The sequence below is a fragment of the Heloderma suspectum genome, chromosome W (assembly GCF_057233095.1).
Source record: "Heloderma suspectum isolate Gila_16-S chromosome W, 16-S_ref, whole genome shotgun sequence".
Classification (NCBI taxonomy): Eukaryota; Metazoa; Chordata; class Lepidosauria; order Squamata; family Helodermatidae; genus Heloderma; species Heloderma suspectum.
The window spans coordinates 28,218,980-28,239,801 of record NC_139475.1 but is presented as its reverse complement, the minus strand read 5'-3'; the positions used below and the strand labels follow the sequence as shown (position 1 = coordinate 28,239,801).

The window sequence follows — 20,822 nt, the reverse complement described above, 5'->3', positions numbered from 1 at the left end:
GTTGCCAGCGGTTTGCCTGGCTGCCTTATCTTAGGGTTACTGTCTGCTCATTCCAGGCATGCGCAGCTCTTACAGTACTACGTGCTGCTTAAGACACATACAATGGCTTTTAGGTTACATTTTTACTACACCCTGACTGTATATATCAAAGAGAAGATGAAATTGGCGGTCACCCAAATGCCCCCACCCCCAGTGCTTCGTACTTCTTTTAGCAGTTTGTTCTCTACACTTTAGCATTTCAAGGCGGCATTAACATTTACCAATAATCATGTGTAAATAAGGGCTTAAGAGATAAAAACAACAATGTAATTACTTTTAAGTGTAAAGCTAGGCATATTTCAAGAGCAAAGAGAATTTTTGTGTCTCAAGTCACAGCCAGACATCTATCTGCTGTCCACTGCCCAATTAAGGTTCCCACCATCTCCTCTTGGACTGGCAACAGGGCCCTGACAAAATTCAGTTAATAAATGGGGGGCGGGGCAAGGCAGTGAGAGAGGTGGCTTTGTAAATAGCCTGCAGTTTGTGGATCTATCTATCAGCTCCTGACAGATTTTTTGGGGGGTGGGGGTGAAGTGAAGGAAGGGAGATTATCTGTTGGATGATGCAGTATTTGAAGCTCTTTTTTCACACAGGGGAAAGACATGACCCTACCTCTCTTTCCTTGGCAAAACGTACAGGGTGAATTTCACATTACAAACACCTCCAGCCTTTAAGACGCTGGAAGTTCGAGGTTTGCACAGATGGGGAATTGCTGCAGAGTTCCAATTGCTCTATGAGGGGAGCAGGGAGTCAGGTTGGCCTTTTGTACACTAAGGGCACAATCCTATGAAGGTTTAGACAGAGAAAAGTCCTACAATGGCTGGCTGGCTGGGGAATGCTGGGACTTGTATGGCTTTTTTCTGCCTTACCTGCACAGGATTGCACCCTAAGCAGTTTCACACATGCCCCAGCACACAAGGAGGGATGGAAGGCCTGAAAGGTGTGCAGCAATCGCTCTCTACCCTAAACAGCCATGTCTGAGAGGGGACAGGCAGTGTGGAGGACAGGGGAAACTAAAAGATGAGAGGCTGAAGATGTGAATCCCTCAGCTAGAAGCTGAGCAGGAGGTTAGAAAGAAATGTTTGGGGATTCCCAGCTTGGACAGCCGACAGGAGAGAGGCTTGGCTTCAGGAGAATGAGAGCCAGACAGGTTGCAACACAGCCTAGCAACTGAGGTGCCTTGCTGCCCCAAAACAGGAATGTAGACACTGGAGGGTCCCACGGGAGAGGAAGTCCGGTTTTAAGCTGACCAGCCGAGGTCCTGAATGGTGAGGGGCTGTGAAGGCAAAAACACTGCCACTCTCGTTTCAGCCCTCAGCTCTGCTTGGCCAGGGAGCCTCATGGCCAAGATCCAGAGGAACAAGTGGCAGTTTACACTTGCCTCAGTTCCAGACCATTTTCAGGGTTGATAAAGGAGTCAGGGAGGTTTCACAAAGAAGAGCAGAATTAACACCAGTCCTAAGGACACCCAGATGTCAGTCCACCATGGGATGCTGTCCTGGAACTCAGTAGGTTCAGGGGCCCTGAGCCTGTGCAAGTAGGGGTCTGGACCAGCACCTGGGGACCCTGCAGGTACCCATGGAGGGAAACAGTCCCTGGCTCAGCTTTTGCAGAGGCATCCCAAGGCCCTCTCTTCTCTCCTGCCTTTCGGTCAGGGGATGGCTCAGGCCGCACTCACGGAGCTGCCCGCTGCACCCAGTAGCACGTGCGCACAGAACAGAACATTCACATCTTTAAGGTTCACAGGAAAGGGGAGATGACTGGCCAGTTATGGGGCACTGGTGTTGCTGAGGGAGGCAGAGGCTAGGAAGCAGCCTTTGGAAAACACGTTCTCCCGCCTCAGGGAAGCAGTGTGTAAAGATGTAGGCTGCAAAATAGTTATTGTGCCGTGCCTGAGAAGCATAATTTTGAGTGACAACATAAGCATGGTCTACGACATATTCAGCCAACTGTTCAAGCCCAGTGGGGATATTATCCAAGGAAGAAACGGGACGGGGGAGAAGAGAGAACACTATATGCTTGATCCAATCATACCCTTTTTCCTCAGGGCTTTTGCACAAGTGGTTCAATCAGAAATGGATTAAAACATCTCAATCTAAAACAGTTTTACACAAATTCAACATTGGTCGTTAACACACCCTGTGGCATCAAAACGTCTGTGGAATATTAGCACCTTTGAATCTATTTTTAATATGAAGTTTGACTTTTCATTCCTGCCCCACGGACACAACTTGCATGACGAGCAAAGCCATGAAGCGTCACATCACCACTGGCCCCAGTTCCAGCCAGTCAGTCTCCTCTCTCTGACCAGAACATCTGGCCATGGCCACAAACATCCCCATGTCCTCAAGCTGGAGCCATAGAAGGGATCACATCGGCTCAGAATGAAAAGCGCAGCCAAAGTCCCGTTTGCCGCTAGAATTCAGAGGTTTTGCCACGACTCTGGAAGGCTCCAGAGTCCTTTTCAGATGGACATCTTAAGCCCTTAAGATCAGTGCAAGCAGGACACCCAATTAGCTGGCTGCTCTTTTGCCCAGGCATCTCTTAGGATCCTTTCAGACAGACGTGCGCGCCACCATTGGACAATCAAGGGACAACTTGCACATCAAAAAAGGCCCAAATACCAGAGAAAGCTTAACGTGCCGGCTCTTAACATGACACTGCTCAGGAGAAGCAGTTCAGATGATCAGCCAGGAGTCCATGAGTGGGAGGTCCTCCAGCGGTGACTGACATGCCCGCCAGTGTGAACGCGCTTCAAGAGTACTGCAAGGGACCCCTGCACACAGCTTGAGCCACTGGTCTTTCCTTTTTAAAAATAAAGAATGCAGTGAGCTCCAGGGCCAGCACTGGAGAGGAAGAGGGACGCTGCCAGATGCAAAATCTGAATCTCAACATTCAGCCTCCGGAATCTGAAATCTCAGCCTGCAAATGCACTTTCAGGTTATGGGGGCCAATTTCAGCCTGGACGTGCTTGTGTGCGTGAGGACTCAGTCTCCATGACAAGAGCTTTGGCTAAACATGGTTCCTTCCTACAACCCAAATTATCTGCTTCAGGACCACCAAAATCCAGAATTCTGAAAGGCCAAGATTCTACATTTTACCATTTCAGGGGTCTTTCTAGTATCTTTCTACAATGTAGTTAATGAAGGCTTCCTTTGCTTAAAGTAGTGCAACTAAGGTCACATGCTAAGATGGCCTTGCAAAGAGCCGGGAGGCCAGAATTCCTCCCCCAATGTGCCCCTCCCTATCTACGCTATCATGAAGAGCTAGGCGGGAGACGCTCCCCATTCCACCTCTGCACAAAGCGGCTTTCCAGACTCCACCAGACCCGTTGCTCTCAGCACTGCCTGGCGTGCCATTTCCAGGCCAGCTGTCTCTGTCTGAGGCAAACCCCAAGGCCAGTTGAGGCTTGTTCGGCTTCAAGTCTTCAAGTCCATCAAAGCACAGATGAGTCTCACCCAGGTGCTTCAGCACGCCCAGGTTACCTGAGACCTCAGGGCTGCTCCCCTGCATGTTTCTCTGTTGCTCTGCTGACCATGGCACATGCAGCACCACAGGGACATGGCAGCCTGGCAGCAAATACTCCAAGGAGGGAGGTCTACCTGACAACTCAACGCAGTGCTCCCACAGCATCTCTCCAAACAGAGTGGCTACAATTCCCTTTTCAGAGGCTGCTGGAACAGAAGGCCGGAATAGGTGGAATCTCCTCTGCCTATCAGGAATACTGAAGCAGCCGATCTCCTGCATCAGCAAGGCCTCAGAGGGGCCTTTTCCAACTCTATGACCTTTGGTCTGATCCAGCACAAGGTCCAGATGACACAAAGCCCACCATAGCAGAAATGTTGTGGGAACTCACCAGACCTTCCACACAGTGGCAGAGAATCAGAAGCCCCCACCCTTTCCAAGGCAACATCTTCCCTGGGGACCCCAAGAGCCACGTTGCCCTTGGCTTTAAAGCCCAAAGTGATGACCCAGCAGCCTTCCCAGGGGGAAGGGAAAACCTCGGAATGCGGTGGCAGTTCTGGCCCATACAGTTCTCTCTTTAAAAAGTGTACCAAAGAATCAAGTCCATTTTTTAAAAGAAGAAAAAGAAGAAAGAAGAAATCATAGAAGACGTATAAAATAGTTTTCAGTGACTCTGGGCAAAAGAAAAATAGAGCAGAAGGGGGAAAGAGAAAAGATTGGCCAGTGGGCTTCATTTCACATGACAGCACATACTCTGGACGTTGTCCTGGGATCCCCCTAAAGGAAGAGGAAAGACAGAGGGTGAGGAGGAAGCACCCCAATTTTGCTCTAGAGGAGTAGGCTGGAAGGTGGAGCCACACTACTAAGGGGCTTAAGACACCCCTCACAAAGGGTGGCAGTCTTCTAGGAGGGTTTTGGATACCCCCTTAATTACTGGGGTCCCTTTTGTCTCCTTTTCCATTTTTAAAAGGTTTGGCTACTCATGCAGCAGGCAGAATTGGTTACACACACACTCATCCCTCCTTTCCAGATCACTTTGAGAAGACTTTCTGAGGGAGGCGCTCAGTCTCTTCCCGCTTCCTTCTGTCTCCCAGCCAAAGCTGAGCCACCCTTCTGGGGCGTAACAGCAGCTGCCCCAACCTCTCACTTCTGGCTACCTGCTGGTGGAAAAGGTCTTCCTCTCCAAACTCTGCTTCATCTTCCTCCTCGTTCTCCTGCAGCAGAGTGGACAACTGGGTCAAACTTCTCACAGCAACTTCCGAGGAAGAACAGGGAGAAGCACCACTTCAGACAAACGCCCTGACGGCTGGCAGATGCTTCAAGGCACCCTCTGCTTGTGGAACTTTGTTGTTATTGCTTTGCACCAAGCATTATTATTATTATTATTATTATTATTATTATTATTATTATTATTATTAAATTTATTAATCGCCCATCTGGCTGGTCACCCAGCCACTCTGGGCGATGTACAACGTACAATAAAACAGTTTAAAACAATAAAATTCTACAATAAAAACATTTTCTAAAATACCCTAACCCACCCCAAATGCCTGCCTGAACAACCACATTTTTAATGCACGGCGGAAGCTCATTAAAGAGGGGGCACAGTGGAGTTCCCTAGGGAGGGAGTTCCACAGAGTGGGGGCCACCACAGAGAAGGCCCCCTCCGTTGTCCTCACCAGCCTAGCTGTCCTGGCTGATGGGACAGAGGGAAGGCCATCCGAGGCTGATCTTGTTAAGTGGCCTGTCTGGTGCTGCTGGAGGCGCTCCTTAAGATAGGCTGGGCCGGAACCATATAGGGTTTTAAAGGTCAAAGCCAACACCTTTAATTTGGCCTGGACAACAACTGGTAGCCAGTGCAGCTCCTTCAGCACCGGAGTGATGTGATCTCGCCGGTGGCTGCCTTTACTCAGGCGAGCCGCCGCGTTCTGCACCAGCTGCAGCTTCCGAACCGTCCTCAAGGGTAACCCCACGTAAAGCGCGCTACAGTAGTCTAGACGAGAGGAGACCAGGGCATGTACTACTGATGGGAGCAGATGGTCGGGAAGGAAGGGGCGCAGCCGCCATATCAGATGGAGTTGATACAGCGCTGTCCGGCTCACAGCTGACACCTGAGCCTCCATGGACAGCTGGGAGTCCAAAATGACCCCCAGGATGCGGACGTGGTCTTTCAAGGGTAGCCGTACCCCATTCAACACCAGGTCAACATCCCCCAGCCTCCTCTTGTCTCCCACCTCCCACAAGACAGTCTCCACCCTCTAGAGCTCCCAAAGCTTCGAAGGAGCAGGTAACCATTCTTCCGATGTGAAGCTACTAGTACAAAAGGCGTGAAAGAACAAAGAGTGGCAAGATTTAAGTTCGTGGTTTTCAGCAGGAAAGACACACACACACACACACACAGCTTTAGTCAGTATCCACGAAGGGGCCAGAAATGATTGTCTCCAAGACTGTCCCCAAACAGCCAACTGGACGCCTCTGACCCTCCCTCTCCCTCCAACACCCAACAAATCAACATTCTCTTCTCCCCCCCACAGCCCCCAGCCCAAGCTGGCTCCTGCCCAAATGCTCCACATTCTGCACATGCAGGCTTCTGCCATCAGCATCGATGAGCCAAAGCACAGCCTGTGTTGTCCCTTCCCAGACTGGGCTTCTGGACTGCCCTCCATTTTACCTCCACACAGACACAAGACAAGGCCAACAGTTATGATTTCCCCATATGTATGTGCCTGCCCCCCCACATGTGTGCACGCGCACACACACACACCACAAGGACGTACCTCTTCACCTGAGTTCACCAGGTAGGTGTGGATATCAGCTCCAGTGCCCCAGCTGCTCTAGTTCTTCCACATGACGACCAAAGGTGGACTGTGGGCCTTGTTGGCATCGGCAGCCCAGATCTAGCAGGCAAGCAAGGCAGGCAGGCAGTCACCCCAAAAGGTTTGCTGACACAGGGTCATTCTTGCCTCGTGTTTCCAGCATACCTGGCAAAAACCCTGATCCCCTGCCCTGGCAGGCAAGAGCCCCACCCTTCTCACCCTGCAGCAAGGACCAGTCACTCAATCTGGAATGAGAAACCCTTCCATTGGCACACATGAGGGCGAGGCCGGCACAGGGCTTCCCACAGGGATCACACAGCCCTGGCCACCAGGGGCCAGTTCCCACAGGCAGGAGTGGCATAGGAGTCACGCAGGAATCAATTCTGGGTTGGGAAGGGCTCTGAAGAAGGCCGAGTGTGTTTGATCAATTGTGTAACTTTGAGAAGCACCAGCCTTGGAACACAGGTATTCCATTGAGTCAATGTCCCGTTCCCCCAAGGAAAGACTTACCGTGACTGTCTGCCCAGCCTGGAGGACATACTTGGGGGTAAATTTGTAAACAATCTCTTCTCCATCCCCAGTCTTTCTCTTCAGTCTCCAGTTCCCAAGAGACTGATCCTGGAACAAGAGACAGGGCCCTTTAAGTGCCCAGGGAGCGATCACAAATGGCAAAGGCCAGCTGTGCTGGGTCAGACTGGTCCCCGGGAGTGCCCAGTGCACATTTCAAAGGCGATTCCTCCCTCCCCGACGAGAGCCAGCCTACCTTGTCAGAGCGGTTCTTCAGCTGAACGGACTTCCCCTCCGGGTCAAACTCCTCAATGCTGATGCTGCCTTTGGCCGAGGCCTGCTGGCTCACCTGGAGTGTGTTGGAAGGGGGTGGCTGGGCCCAGGGACGAGGCACGCTCTTCACCTCTGGCTTCCCAGGAGCAACAGTGCCAACTGCCGTCCCCATTTCCAGCCAGCCCCTCACAACCTGCCCAGTGAGGAACACTGGGCCTGAACCCAGCACCTTGGCCTCCTCCCTTGCTTATTTGGATGCGACTGATTCATGCATGGGACTATCTGCATAGAGCTCGCAGAGAGGCTGCCCAGGGCCGTCTCTCGGGGCAGCCTTGGACCCTTCCAGAAGCCACCGCTGCTTCAACTGGCCAGATGACAAGGGCCCTGGGCACTCCCGCCTACCTCTCCTCTTCCCCTTCCAGCAGCTTCCGGTAAGCACTGATCTCCATGTCCAGCACCAGCTTGACATCCAGCAGCTCCTGGTACTCCATCAGCTGCTGCTGCATCTGGTCCTGCATCTCGCTCATCTCCCGCTCCTTGGCCTCCAGCATCTTCCAGAGCTTCTCTCGCTCACTGCCCATCAGCTCCTCCAGGTCCCGGATCCGTTCTTCTGCTGCATTCGCCTGCAGGGGAGGAGAGAGGGAGAGATGCTGGCTGGAGGCCCAGGCAGCAAGCTACAGGGAGGCGGGGGCGGGTATCAAGGGCTCCTTGGAGGCCTCTCTCAGTCTAATCCAGTAGCCAAGTCCAGACACAGACAAAGGGATTCCTTTCAAAGCTTTATTCTTCTTTTACAACTTAACAACTCTACCGTTAGCAACTAGATCTGAGCAGCACAGTACCTATGCCCTAAGTTGGAACAGTTGGTCCCCATTTGAAAGGGAATCACTGGCAGACCCTGAAATTAAGGGCTAGGGAGAGTCCCTCCCCTTTTCCCTTGGATCCTCTGGGCGCAGCCGTTGTTTGCGCGCCAACCAGGCATTAAGCCTCCTTTCCGCGCCCTCCATTTGGTGCCGCTCTCTGTGTTGGCGTCGCGTGTCCATCAAGTCTGCTTCCCGCGCTCAGTCACTCCCAGGACTGCTATCTAAGCCAGGAATGCTGGTGGGAGGAATCTCCGTCAGCTGTGGACCCTGGGAAAGAGGAGCACGCTCCTCTCCCAGGAGCGACTGCTCTTCCTCAGAATCAGAACTACTCTGGGATTCTATGGGCTCAGTGTCCACCCTGACAGGGGGGGGGGGGGAATGGCCTGAAAATAAGGCGGAGGGAGCAAAGCACTGAGCATGCTGCTCACCCTCCCAACTGGGAGAGAGAGTGGCATGTAGGGGAATCCTCACTGTTATTCACGATCTGCGACCAGCAGTAAGAGCAGGGACTCCTCTCCCCGTTAGCCTGGGGGGGGGGGGCGTACTCGATTGAGGCTCCACAACCTAGATAAGCTGGACTGGCAGGCCAAATTTGGGCCCATCCCTGCCTTGCAGGAAAGTGTGCTTGTGGAAAGGGCCAAGGACCCTGGGACAAGGCCAACCTCCGCTCTTGCAGGCAACCAAGGACTTATGGGAAGGGGAAGAGCTACCCAGAAGGGTGTTTGCCTGGGTGGGGAAAAGCCACCGTAGCTCAGTGGTAGAGCCCCCACTTGGTGGGCAGAAGGTCCCAGGTAGGGCTGGGAAAGATCCCTGCCTGAAGCCCCAGAGAGCCACTGCCAGTCAGCATAGCAGGCAATCCTGAGATAGATGGACCCAGGGGGGGTGGACTCATCACAGCTGGCCAGAACACCCACTGCAAATTTGGAGCTGAGGGTGAGGGGAGGACAGGGAAAGTAGCTGAGGAGAAGAGGGGGCACTTTCCTTCACCTGCTTTTGCAGCCCAGACAGCTGGTAGCTGAGAGACTCGATCCTCATGGGGGCCTCCTTCAGCTCCTCGCGAGCAGCACTGGCAGCTTTGTCGTTTTGGTCAGAGCAGAGCCTGGCGTTCTCCAGCTGGAAAAGAGGGAAGAGGCCTTAAATGTGACGCCTGTGTTTCAAGTGGTCACTGCCTATCTACCTCCTCTTGAAGAGGGAAGGGGAACAGAGAGACCCAAGACAAGAAGGGCTTCCAAAGTCCTGGATTCCGGGAGCGGATTTCTCCTAGGGCTCCCTGGGCTACGGGCTGCGCTTCCCAAGATGTACTCAGAGCAATGCTACACATGCCACGTGTCCCCCTCCCCGCAATCAGCCCCTGGAGCCTGCAAAGGGCTGCCCTTGAACCCTGGCACAGCCTGCCTGCCTCACCTTGGCCTGATAGGTCTGCTCGAGCTCCTGCTTGTAGAGCCGGACCTGCTCATCGTGCTGGGTGCGCAGGTCCTCCAGGGCTTGGGCGATCTTGGACTCGTACTCCTGCTGGCGGCTGCTGTCCACCTCCACCAACTGGCGCTCATGCCACTTCTGCGTCTCCCTCACTTCCTGTGGGAGCAAAGCCGGCCCGCGGCGGCCTCAGATCAAGGGTGCCACAGGGCAGGACCCCCCACAGCGGCCTCCGCCTGGTAATGGGCAGAAGGGACCAAACTTCCAGTGGCGGAGGAGTGGGGGAAGGGGAGCCTGGGAAGCCACATCAGAGCTAGTCTGGAAGAGCGCTGCCCCCCCCCCCCGCACCGATGCAAAAAGGTGCTGACAGGGCCACTGCGCGCTCCCTCTTTCTCTGTGCAGACAGAGCCGTGTTCTCCCTCAGCTCAATCAACACCCGCTTTGGCTCCCACCGCTGCATCTGGCCAAGGCTGAGCACACTCCCAAGCGCCCCGTCTCCCCTTGTAGCCCGAGCGACCGGCAGCTCCTTCTACCTCCTCAAAAATGCTCTTCCTGAAGTCCAGCTCCTCCTGCAGGCTCTGGCAGCGGTTCTCCAGGTCCACCCTCATGAGCGTCTCCTTCTCCAGCTGCTTCTTGGCCACGGCATGCGCATCTTCCGACTGGGAGAAGGGCAGAGCGAGGGAGTGCTCAGGGTGGGCGCAGCATCAAGCGGGAGCCCTGCTGGGCTTCTGCAAACGGCCCTTGGGAATGTAGGCAGCCTGCCTGTCTCCCTCACGCTCACGCAGCATCCCCCCACCCCCAAAAGCCCTGTTAATACACCCGTCAGGCCTTCAGAAGGGAGACGCTCCAGGAGAAATACAGCTGCACAAGTTCCCCCGAGCGCCAATGGTCTTTGGGTACACCATTGCTAGCTAAGCTCCTGTCAGGTGTAATGGGCACACGGGACAAGGAGGGAAGGGAGCCTCACCAACCATGAGGCTCCTCGGAGAAAAGGCACAGCCAGCCTCTCTGAAAAGGCACAGCCAGCCTCAAATCTAAACAGAAGTAAACACAGTCCTGGCTGCGTTGTGGCCCAAATCATCTGAGAGTCTGATTTTGTTTTGTTTTTCCAAAAAGCAGTTCCAACCAGCTGGGGAGGAACAGCCCCCGACCATATTCACTCCTCCCAGCTGCGGCGCAGGACCAGGCGGAGCACAACAACAACAGCGGGGCTGAATGGTCTCTGGGACCCAGGCAGGGCTGCGGGTTGTGGGGGGCTAAGAAAGCCTCTGCACAGCAGCTGGTGCGGGGAGCGGGGAGACGTAGCTGCAGATTAAACCTCCGAATTTACACATATAAATACGCAATACAAGCATTTCTAAGCAGTCAAAGTACCTTACAACACCTGATGTGGTTGGGGTGTGTGTGGGTATTTTCTGAGGAAGGGAAGAGTTCTTAAGACAGCTGAGTGGGGCGAGTGGAAAAAGGAGCAAAAACTGCTAAGCTGATTGGGAATTAGTACTGTGTACATTTGTTAGCCCCTTCTTTCAATAATCATATGTTCCTATAAACGCCTAACTCTGCCTTGAATATACTTAATGCCTGCTGGTCTGCTGAAGTTAAGGGAGGACAAGAACCCCAGCAGCTGATCAATAAAGGACAACAGGTGAGGGATCCTGGGCAGTGTCACCGTCACTTTTATTTAAACATGCACAGAGAAAAACCCTGTCCCCACCAACTCAGATAAGGACACAGACCGGGCCGGTTAGAGGCAGGCGCTCAAACATCAACACTGTATACACTTCATAGGCCTCGTTCTAGCTTTGTGCAAACCCAAGAACTCAGCTTTGTGGATGCCTCCTCAAAATATTCCCCTGGATTGTAAATCCAACACGCCAGCCCAGGAGGGAATGTACATTTTGTTTTCTACACAACCTAAGCCAGGAGGCCACGTTACTCCTGGAGTCAATGTGAACAAAGGAATTTGGGGACTTCAGTTTCTGTGCTGAAACCTGTGCTGGTCACCTCAGCAACCTTCAGTGACACATTTGTCATTGCCAAGGCATTTGACCATGCTGAATTCATATTATGTTTCCGACATATATTCTGCATTTAGGAAACCTGGAATGAGGAACAAGGCATCTATTCCTCTGGTTTACTGATTGGAGAAGAGCAATACTGTGGAACAGCTTTTCCCCGCCTGACGCCCTACAGCTGCCATCAATCCCCAACCAGCAGGGCCAATGGCCATGTCCACTGGGAATGATGGGAGCTGTAGCCCAACACATCTGGGGGTGGCAGGTTGGGGGAGGCTGCTGCAGAAAGAATCCAGCAACAGCAGTTTTGCTGCTTCCCTGGTTGTGAGGCTGCCTTTCTAAAATCCAACCAATGGGACTCTGGCACTTGATCGAACACACTCCACTAGGTCTCCCCCTCGCCCCAGGTTTACCTTGGCCAGTTGGGCACGGAGGTTGACTACCTTGGCCTCTAGGTTTCGCTTCTCGGTCAGGGTGGTGGTGAGTTCTGCTTCACTCCGATGGAAGAGGACTTCCAGCTCCTTGATGCGCCCCTGAGATGTGGACCATTCCCCATCTTTCTTTTTATAGCTAGGGAGACAAGAGGAAGAGACATCAGCGCAGGCTCCCATACCACCTGAGCAATGACAAATGCCTGCGAGGTCTGACAGATAGAGCTCTGATCCCTCCCTGTTGCCACTGGTGCTCCTGTGTGCCAGTGAACCACGCCATGGCTCGACAATGGCTATGAATTTCCACTCTCCTCAGATCACAGGAGTGTCCTTCAAGAGCTGGCGGGCAGTCCAGATCAGGCTGCTTTGCCTCTGGTAGGCTGGGACACATCCATGAACTACAGGGAAGTAGCTCCTTCAGCATAGGCACACCGTGGCCTGGGTGGGTGAATGACCTCCCACTTTTCTGGGCAAAGGCTCCCAGCCAGTCTGAAGTTAATGCATCTCATAATATAACTCTACATTACTCTTTGGCTAAATACATTTGCATGTGTTTTCAGTTCACCCCGACTGCAGCTAATAAAAGCACCAATGGCTGGGTGGCGATATTCGTAATTGCATCATTTGTTAGTATCTAGGCTTGGCCAGGCCCCTTCTACAGCATCAGGGTCTCCATCATTATTAGACGTACTTATTGAGGCTGATCAGGCAAAGCGACCCATGATCCACATCTAGAGAGACTTGTTGGTAAACAAATGTGATATACAGGGTTCGAAGCAGGAAGGAAACAGGGAATTGGATTGCCCCATTTTGCCTAATCAATGGATCCCCACTTTGGCATCTGTATCTGAAGCATCTGCAGATTTCAGGCTGTGTCTTATTCAGCAAAAACTTGTGTTTCATGTCTATTGGATGCTGCAATGGCTCTTTAATAAGGGTTTGTCTAATTTGTCTAATTGCTGGCAGTGCAATGCAGCTAATGCTTCTTTTCAACATACGTTTTGTCAATATCCAGTAGCTGCTTCTTTGGGGGAGGAGGTTATTATATGGATAAATTTTGTACTGGAACAGTGTTTACTATTTGCTGGTGGACATGCCCTTTTGAATTATTTACCTGCTTCATGGAAATGAATGTGTGGTTTGTGCAAATGGATTCTCCACGCCCTTTTGACAGCCAAAAGAGTGATATTACAACAGTGGAAGGATAAATGCTCACCTCCTATAATACAATGAATTGAGGACCTTACGATGCTTTCAATAGTTGAACAGGTGGTGTTTAGACGCCACCTGCAAATGGATACTTCTTGGAATATCTGGTCCACTTTTGTTGAAGCCAACGTATAGTTGTTAGAAAGTTTTAATAGACATGCATTCCATATGTAGTCACTGATCTATACAAATCTGCATATGTATATAATTTCTTCTTCTTCCTAATTTTTTATTTTGTTGTAATTTCACAATTAAAATAATTTTTTAAAAGATTTAGCTATGAATCACTTCCTGGCATATAGAAGGGGAAGATGCCTTGGAACTGTGGTGCTGGAGAAGACTCTTACGAGTCCCCTGGACTGCAAGGAGGTCCAATCAGTCCATCCTCAAGGAAATCAACCCTGAGTGCTCATTGGAAGGGCAGATACTGAAGCTGAAGCTCAAATATTTTGGCCACCTAATGCGAAGAGAAAACTCTCTGGAAAAGACCCTGATGCTGGGAAAGACTGAAGGCAAAAGGAGAAGGGGACGGCAGAGGATGAGATGGCTGGATAGCATCACGGATGCAATGAATATGAACTTGAGCACGCTCCGGGAGAGAGCGCAGGACAGGAAGGCCTGGCGTGCTCTGGTCCATGGGGTCACGAAGAGTCGGACACGACTGAACGGCTGAACAACAAAATCTTCAGACCTTTTCATGCATTTTCATTCATTCCCAGTAGGTGGCACTGTTACTGCATCCATTGCAAGGACTGCTGAAAGACAGCTCAGCTCAGCCCAAACTGCTCTCGACAGAGCCATTTCTCCCCATGAAGGAAGGGCTGCTGGCAACGACATGGGTGTGGGGTGTCCCCAGCTGCTCCCCTGGGCAGCAGGCAGAAGACCCTGTAACAGGTCCAAAGAACACCGCCACTTCTTGGTGGTTGAACTGTGCTTGGTGGGTGAACGGTTCTTGCATGGACTGGCTCTTCCTCACTGGGCCACAGGGCTGGGCACCTGCTGCACACACAGACATCAAGAACCTTTGCAGGACCCGCACAGGAAGGAGCCCTTGTCCTTTCCAGGCTGACTTCCATGCTTCCAGACATCTACAATTCACCAAGCCAGGAGAGCAAGAAGCCTCATGGTCAAGGATGGCTTTACACCAGAGCCAAGCACAGTGGCTTATCACATGCAGTGCACAAGGCTCTCTGTAATTAAAAAAAAACCCTCTCCCGCGACTCACCCTGGATCAAATTGGTCTGTGTACCAGTCAGTGCAAGGCAGAGAGCAAAATATTTTGCATCTCTCCTTCCAGGTTCACAGAAAGTAAGACTTTGGTAGGCTAAAAATTTGGAATTTGTTCAAAGCAAAAGTTTTATGTACAGACACAGCAGCAAGTTATTCAGTGCCAAGGTAACCAAATGGATCGTTATTCTAGGCTTTTTAAAAAAGCAGGGGTTGATACAAGCAGAACCCCCCAAACTTCCACACCAGGAACAAAATGTCACTGTGGCAAAAATGCAACCTCACCGCCATTGTATGTGTCTTAAGCAGCACGTAGTACTGTAAGAGCTGCGCATGCCTGGAATGAGCGGACAGTAACCCTAAGATAAGGCAGCCAGGCAAACCGCTGGCAACCAATCAAAGTGACACGCTGGCTGAGGAATGCAAGCCGAGGTGATAAAACTGCGGCGCGGGGGTTGGCCAGGGTCGACTCTGCTTTGAGCGTGAGCTCCTTTGTCGAACTGTTTGCAAACAATAAAATCGAGTTGGACCCAGCCTGAAGTTGACTCTCCTCTTCGGGGCAAATTGGACTCGCCTCCAGGGGGCGAAACTAGCATTTTGTGCAACAGCACCACAACCCAGTTATTCACAACTTCAGCTCCAAAACATTCCCCACAAAGCAAAACAGGCTCTCTTAGCCATTTCATGCCATGTTCAGCTTGACTGTCTATATTTAAATACATTTACATCTAAGAATTGGATCCCAATGCGTATTCTCAGTGTCCACATAAGGGTGGCCAAGGAACACACCAAGGGCTTGGTGGTGCTGAGGCTGTAGCTTCATGTTACGTGTGAAGCCCTGGAATAGAAGCTGTGTGCAATTTGGAGCAACTGTCTGGAAACTTGGCGGGATGAAGGCTGAATTAGTTATAGGCAAGGATGTATGGGTGTGGCAGCCTAAATGCAATGTGGGAGGGGAGATTGTCCTAGGGCTGGGGAGTGTTAGCTTGTGAAAGCCTCATTTGTCACCAATAGAGGCTTTTAAAAAGCCTCTTGCATTGTGGGAGGGAGGAATGGAAATCGCTTGTTGTAGAAGATGCACCTGCTGGGGGTTGTGTTCCACATGGCATGCTGGCTCTGGCATGCTTGCTCCAAAAACACAGGCCTGAATTGCCCAAAGGGAGGTGAAGTTCACCAGCCTGCTTTCTTTCATTCCCACCATCTAAGAAGCCGAAAAACACACACCCCCCCCGCCACCTGGCCATTTTAGCAGAAGCTGGTTCTGAGAGACAGAGAACATCAGGCGGACTGAAGGCGAAGCCGGTGCCTAGAAATACCTGGAATACTTTCCCAGCCCTACATGACTGAGAGAGGCCCCACAGCATGGGACGGTGTCCCTTACCTCTTACTGAGCTCGTCAAGCTCCGCCCGCAGTCTCCCTATTTCTATCTGGAGCTTGGCCCTCTCTCTGGCTGTCTCGTCGAGGACTCTCCAGGCATCTGCCAACTCCGACTCATAGAGGGCCTTGATGCCAGTCACCTGCAAGGGCAGAAGCAAGACTCAGATGCCGAAAGCAGCCTCTGGGGAGCCGGAAATGCCAAAGGCCCCGGGAGTGAAACTTTTCTAAGAAGTGGCAGGTGGTGGGTGGCCTGCCATTTGCCACCTCGGGAGAGTAGCATCCTGGCCCCAGCCAGATGCCCCCTGCTTTAAAGAGCTGATGCAGCCACCTGACACTGAGGCGAAGGACACGACGGGAAGGAGGAGCAGAAGCCTCTTCAGCTGCACAGACCAGCAGCAACGCATTTCCTGACATGCCCCCTTCAGCTTCTTAGGCCAAACAGCCCTCATAGGTCCACGTGGCAGGCGAGTGGCTCTTGCTCGCTCTCACTTTAGAGAGGAGACTGAGCAACTTAGAATCATAGAATGGTAGGGTTGGAAGCGGCCTGCAGGACCATCGAGTCCAACCCCCTGCTCAGTGCAGGAATCCAAGTCAGAGCATCCCTGGCAGGTGGCTGTCCAGCCTCCTCTTGGATGCTCCAGCGTGGGAGAGCCCGCCACCTCCCTGGGTCATTGGTTCCACTGTTGTATTGCTCTAACAGTCAGGAGGTTTCTCCTGATGTTCAGCTGGAATCTGGCTTCCCACAACTTGAGCCCATGATTCCGTGTCCTGCCCTCTGGGATGATTGAGAAGAGATCCTGGCCTTCTTCTCTGGGACTACCTTTCAAGTACCTGAAAAGCACTATCCTATCTCCCCTCAGACTTCTCTTCTCAAGGCTAAACAGGCCCAGTTCTTTCATCTCTCTTCATAGGGCCTTGTTTCCAGTCCCCTGATCCTTTTCGTTGCCCTCCTCTGAACCCTCTCCAGCTTGTCCGCATCCTTCTTAAAGTCCAGCACCCAGAACTGGACACAGTACTCCAGATGAGGCCTAACCAGTGCTGAGTAGAGGGGAACTAGGACTTCCCGGGATTTGTAAGCTATGCTTCTATGAATGCAGCCCAAAAGAGCATTGGCCTTTTTTGCAGACACATCATGTTGTTGGCTCATATTCAGCTTGTGATCGACAACAATTCCAAGATCCTTCTCGCTTGTGGTGTGGTTGAGCCACGTATCCCCCACCTTGTAACTGTGCATTTGGTTTCTTTTTCCTATTTATCCCTATTAAATGTCATTCTGTTATTTTCTGCCCAGCACTCCAGCCTTTCAAGATGACTTTCAATTCTGTTTCTGTCTTCCAGGGTATTAACTATCCTGCCCAATTTAGTGTCATCTGCAAATTTGATCAGCATTCCCTGCACCTCCTCCTCCAAGTCATTAATGAAACTGTTGAAGAGCACTGGGCCCAAGACTGAGCCCTGCGGTACCCCGTTTGTGACCTCTCCCCAGTTTGGCTTTCAGCCAAAGTCATGGCTGAGAAATGAAAGGGTCTCCTCAGAATGCTAAACCACTTTCCCTCTACCTACCTTTAAAAAAAAAGTCTGTGTTCCTTTAATAATAATTCTTGGTGTTTATATGTGGTCCTTTGAACACCTTAGTAAAAGCAGATCACACGATAGCTCAGTAAATGTTACAACCACCCTGGAAGGTGGGCCAGGATCATCATCATGCCTCTATGAAGTTGAGGCCTCCTGGTGCAACCCAAGGCCAGGCAGTGAACTGTGATGCTCCCCCAGTTTTCTTTGGACACATCAGAAAGGAGAGGAACTCCTACTCACAGGCTCCCCACAGACATGAACTGAAAACTACATCTCAAAGGCCACAAAGGTGGCATATAGCAGAGAGTCCCTAAAGGAATTAAACTGGAAATGGTTCATCTTCTAGCTAAAACATGCCACATCACTAAAACCAGGATGGAAAAGAACCTGGGCCACACCAGGTTCTACCAAGGGGGAAGCCAGGCAATTATGGCCTGTCAGCCTGGCTGCTGTCCCATGCAAACTGACAGAAAGCATCGCCAAGGCTAAATTGGTTAAGTATATTGCAAAACGTTGCAAGCAAGAAACGTTGCAAGCATCTTCCTGCCTCACCCACCTTTTAGAATTCTTGGAAGGTGTCAATACTTACAAGGTTCAGGACAATTTGGGTAGACAGCCAACATTTGGGTAGACATCATGAATTCACAAAATGCTCTTGATGAAGTCTCCCACAAAGGATTCTGAGAAAGCTTAGCAGTCATGGGTTAAGAGGACTGGAGGATCCTCTTGTCGTTGGCAGGTTCTTAAAGGATTTGGAACAGAAGGTAGGAAGGGCAGGATAAAAATGTAATGAACAAATACGTAAATGCACAGAAGGGAGATGTATCGATGATTATTGGCCATAACAAGCCACAGTTAGGGGCCCAAATGCTGGGCAAGGATTGTCCTTAGCCTGATCCAGGAAAGTTATTCTTGTGTTCTTATGATTGCATTTGCCAATCTCTAGAAATAAAAATAAAGCCTCAATTGTCTATGTTTCCTGTAAGACTAAGATTCACAGGGGCTGTAAAGCAAACACATTTAATTACACACTTTTAAGACACAGACTTCACCACTTCCTGCTCCATGTTTCCTTTAGGGATGTCAGAGAATTCCACGACAGATCTCGATGAGGCCGAATGCCAGTGCATTCGGCCCCCCGAAATCCATTGTGGAACGGCCTACCACCCCCCCACCCCCCGCGGATCCCCCCCGGGACGAGAATTACCTGGGGCGGATCTTCCGGGCGGCAGTGGCTCCAGTGGTGGCTCCGGCGGTGGCTTCAGCGGCAGCGGCTGGTCTTCCAACCGGCTGCCGCCGCCGCCATTTGCGTACGCCTTTTTTTTTTTTTACAGAGACGTGATAGGCTACGTAAAGACTTACGTAGCCTATCATGTCTGGGTTTAAAAAAAAAACACGTGTACGCAAATGGCCGTGGCTACGGCCGCCGCCATTGTTTTGCACCTTGAAAACAATGCAGTGATTTAACAGGGATAAATGCCAAGCTCTGTGCCTAGGAAAAAGAAACCAAATGCACAGTTACAAGATGGGGGATACTTGGCTCAACAATACTACAAGCAAGAAGAATCTCGGAATTGTTGTAGATCACAAGCTGAATATGAGCCAACAACGTGATCTGGCTGCAAAAAAGGCAAATGCTATTTTGGGCTGCATTAATAGAAGCATCACATTCATGGATCACTGCCTTCTTGTGGCAAAGGGGCTTGTGTAACTCAGTGAAGTCATAAGCTATGCCGTGCAGGGCCACCCAAGACGGACAGGTCATGGCAGAGAGTTCTGACAAAATGTGGTCCACTGGAGAAGGAAATGGCAACCCACTCCAGGATTCCTGCCAAGAGAACCCCATGGAACGTATCACAAGACTAAAAGAGATGATGCCGGAAGATGAGCCCCTCAGGTCGGAAGGTGTCCAATATACTACTGGGGGGGAGCAGAGGGAATTTCCAAGTAGCGCCAGAAAGAGTGAAGCAGCTGGGCCAAAGCCGAAAGGACACTCAGCTGTGGATGTGTCTGGTGGTGAAAAGAAAGTCCGATGCTGTAAAGAACAATATTGTTTAGGAACCTGGAATGTCAGATCAATGAATCAAGGTAAGCTGGAGGTGGTCAAGCATGAGATGGCAAGATTGAACATCAACACCTTGGGAATCAGCGAACGAAAATGGACAAGCATGGGCGAATTTAATTCAGGTGACCATCATATCTACTATTGTGGGCAAGAATCCCATAGAAGAAATGGAGTAGCACTCATAGTCAACAAAAGGGTGGGAAAAGCAGTACTGGGGTACAATCTTAAAAACGATAGAATGATCTCAGTACGAATCCAAGGCAAACCATTCAACATCACAGTAATTCAAGTCTATGCCCCAACCACTGATGCCGAAGAAGCTGAGGTTGATCGGTTCTACAAAGACCTACAACACCTTCTAGAACTAACACCAACAAAAGATGTCCTCTTCATCATAGGGGATTGGAATGCTAAAGTAGGAAGTCCAGAAATCACCGGGATAACAGGCAGGCATGGCCTTGGTGTACAAAATGAAGCAGGACAAAGGCTAATAGAGTTTTGCCAAGAGAACATGCTGATCATAGCAAACACTCTTTTCCAACAGCACAAGAGGCGACTCTACACATGGACGTCACCAGATGGTCAATATCGAAATCAGATTGATTATGTCCTCTGCAGCCAAAGATGGAGAAGCTCCATACAGTCAGTAAAAACAAGACCTGGAGCTGACTGTGGCTCAGATCATGAGCTGCTTCTTGCAAAATTTGGGCTTAAATTGCAGAACGTAGGGAAAACCACTAAACCATTCAGGTATGACCTCAATCATGTCCCTTATGAATACACAGTGGAGGTGAGGAATAGATTTAAGGGATTCGACCTGATAGACAGAGTGCCTGAGGAACTATGGACGGCGTTCCATAACATTGTTCAGGAGGCAGCAACTCAATCCATCCCAAAGAAAAAGAAATGCAAGAAAGCCAAGTGGCTGTCTGATGAGGCTTTACAAGTAGCTGAGGAAAGAAGGGAAGCGAAAAGCAAGGGAGAAAGGGGAAGATATACCCAACTGAATGCAAAGCTGGTGGAGATGACAGTATTCCAGCTGAGCTATTTAAAATCCTAAAAGATGATGCTATTAAAGTGCTGCACTCAATATGCCAGCAAATTTGGAACACTCAACAGTGGCCGCTGTTCTATTTCTATTTCTGCTTCATTGACTATGCTAAAGCCTTTGATTGTGTGGATCACAACAAACTGTGGCAAATTCTGAAAGAGATGGGAGTACCAGACCACCTTACCTGTCTCCTGAGAAACCTGTACGAGGGTCAAGAAGCAACAGTAAGAACCGGACATGGAACAACCGATTGGTTCCGAGTTGGACACGACTTAATGACTGAACAACAATAGAAGCATAGCTTCCAAATCCCAGGTAGTCCTAGTTCCCCTCTACTCAGCACTGCTTAGGCCTCATCTGGAGTACTGTGTCCAGTTCTGGGCACCACACTTTAAGAAGGATGCAGACAAGCTGGAGAGGGTTCAGAGGAGGACAACAAAGATAATCAGGGGACTGGAAACAAAGCCCTATGAAGAGAGACTGAAAGAACTGGGC

The 20,822-nt window shown here is 50.9% G+C and overlaps 1 protein-coding gene across 1 annotated transcript; it reads right to left on the bottom strand.

The window, feature by feature from the left end:
* Window positions 1–4,239: 4,239 nt before the first annotated feature.
* Window positions 4,240–16,050, bottom strand: LOC146333949 (lamin-B2-like). The gene is given in 13 exon segments (XM_084825315.1): window positions 4,240–4,281; window positions 4,662–4,715; window positions 6,122–6,175; window positions 6,282–6,401; window positions 6,831–6,938; window positions 7,084–7,342; window positions 7,503–7,723; window positions 8,948–9,073; window positions 9,365–9,535; window positions 9,910–10,035; window positions 11,805–11,961; window positions 15,640–15,776; window positions 15,901–16,050. Coding segments are annotated over 13 exon segments (1,725 nt in total).
* Between the last annotated feature and the right edge of the window lie 4,772 nt (window positions 16,051–20,822).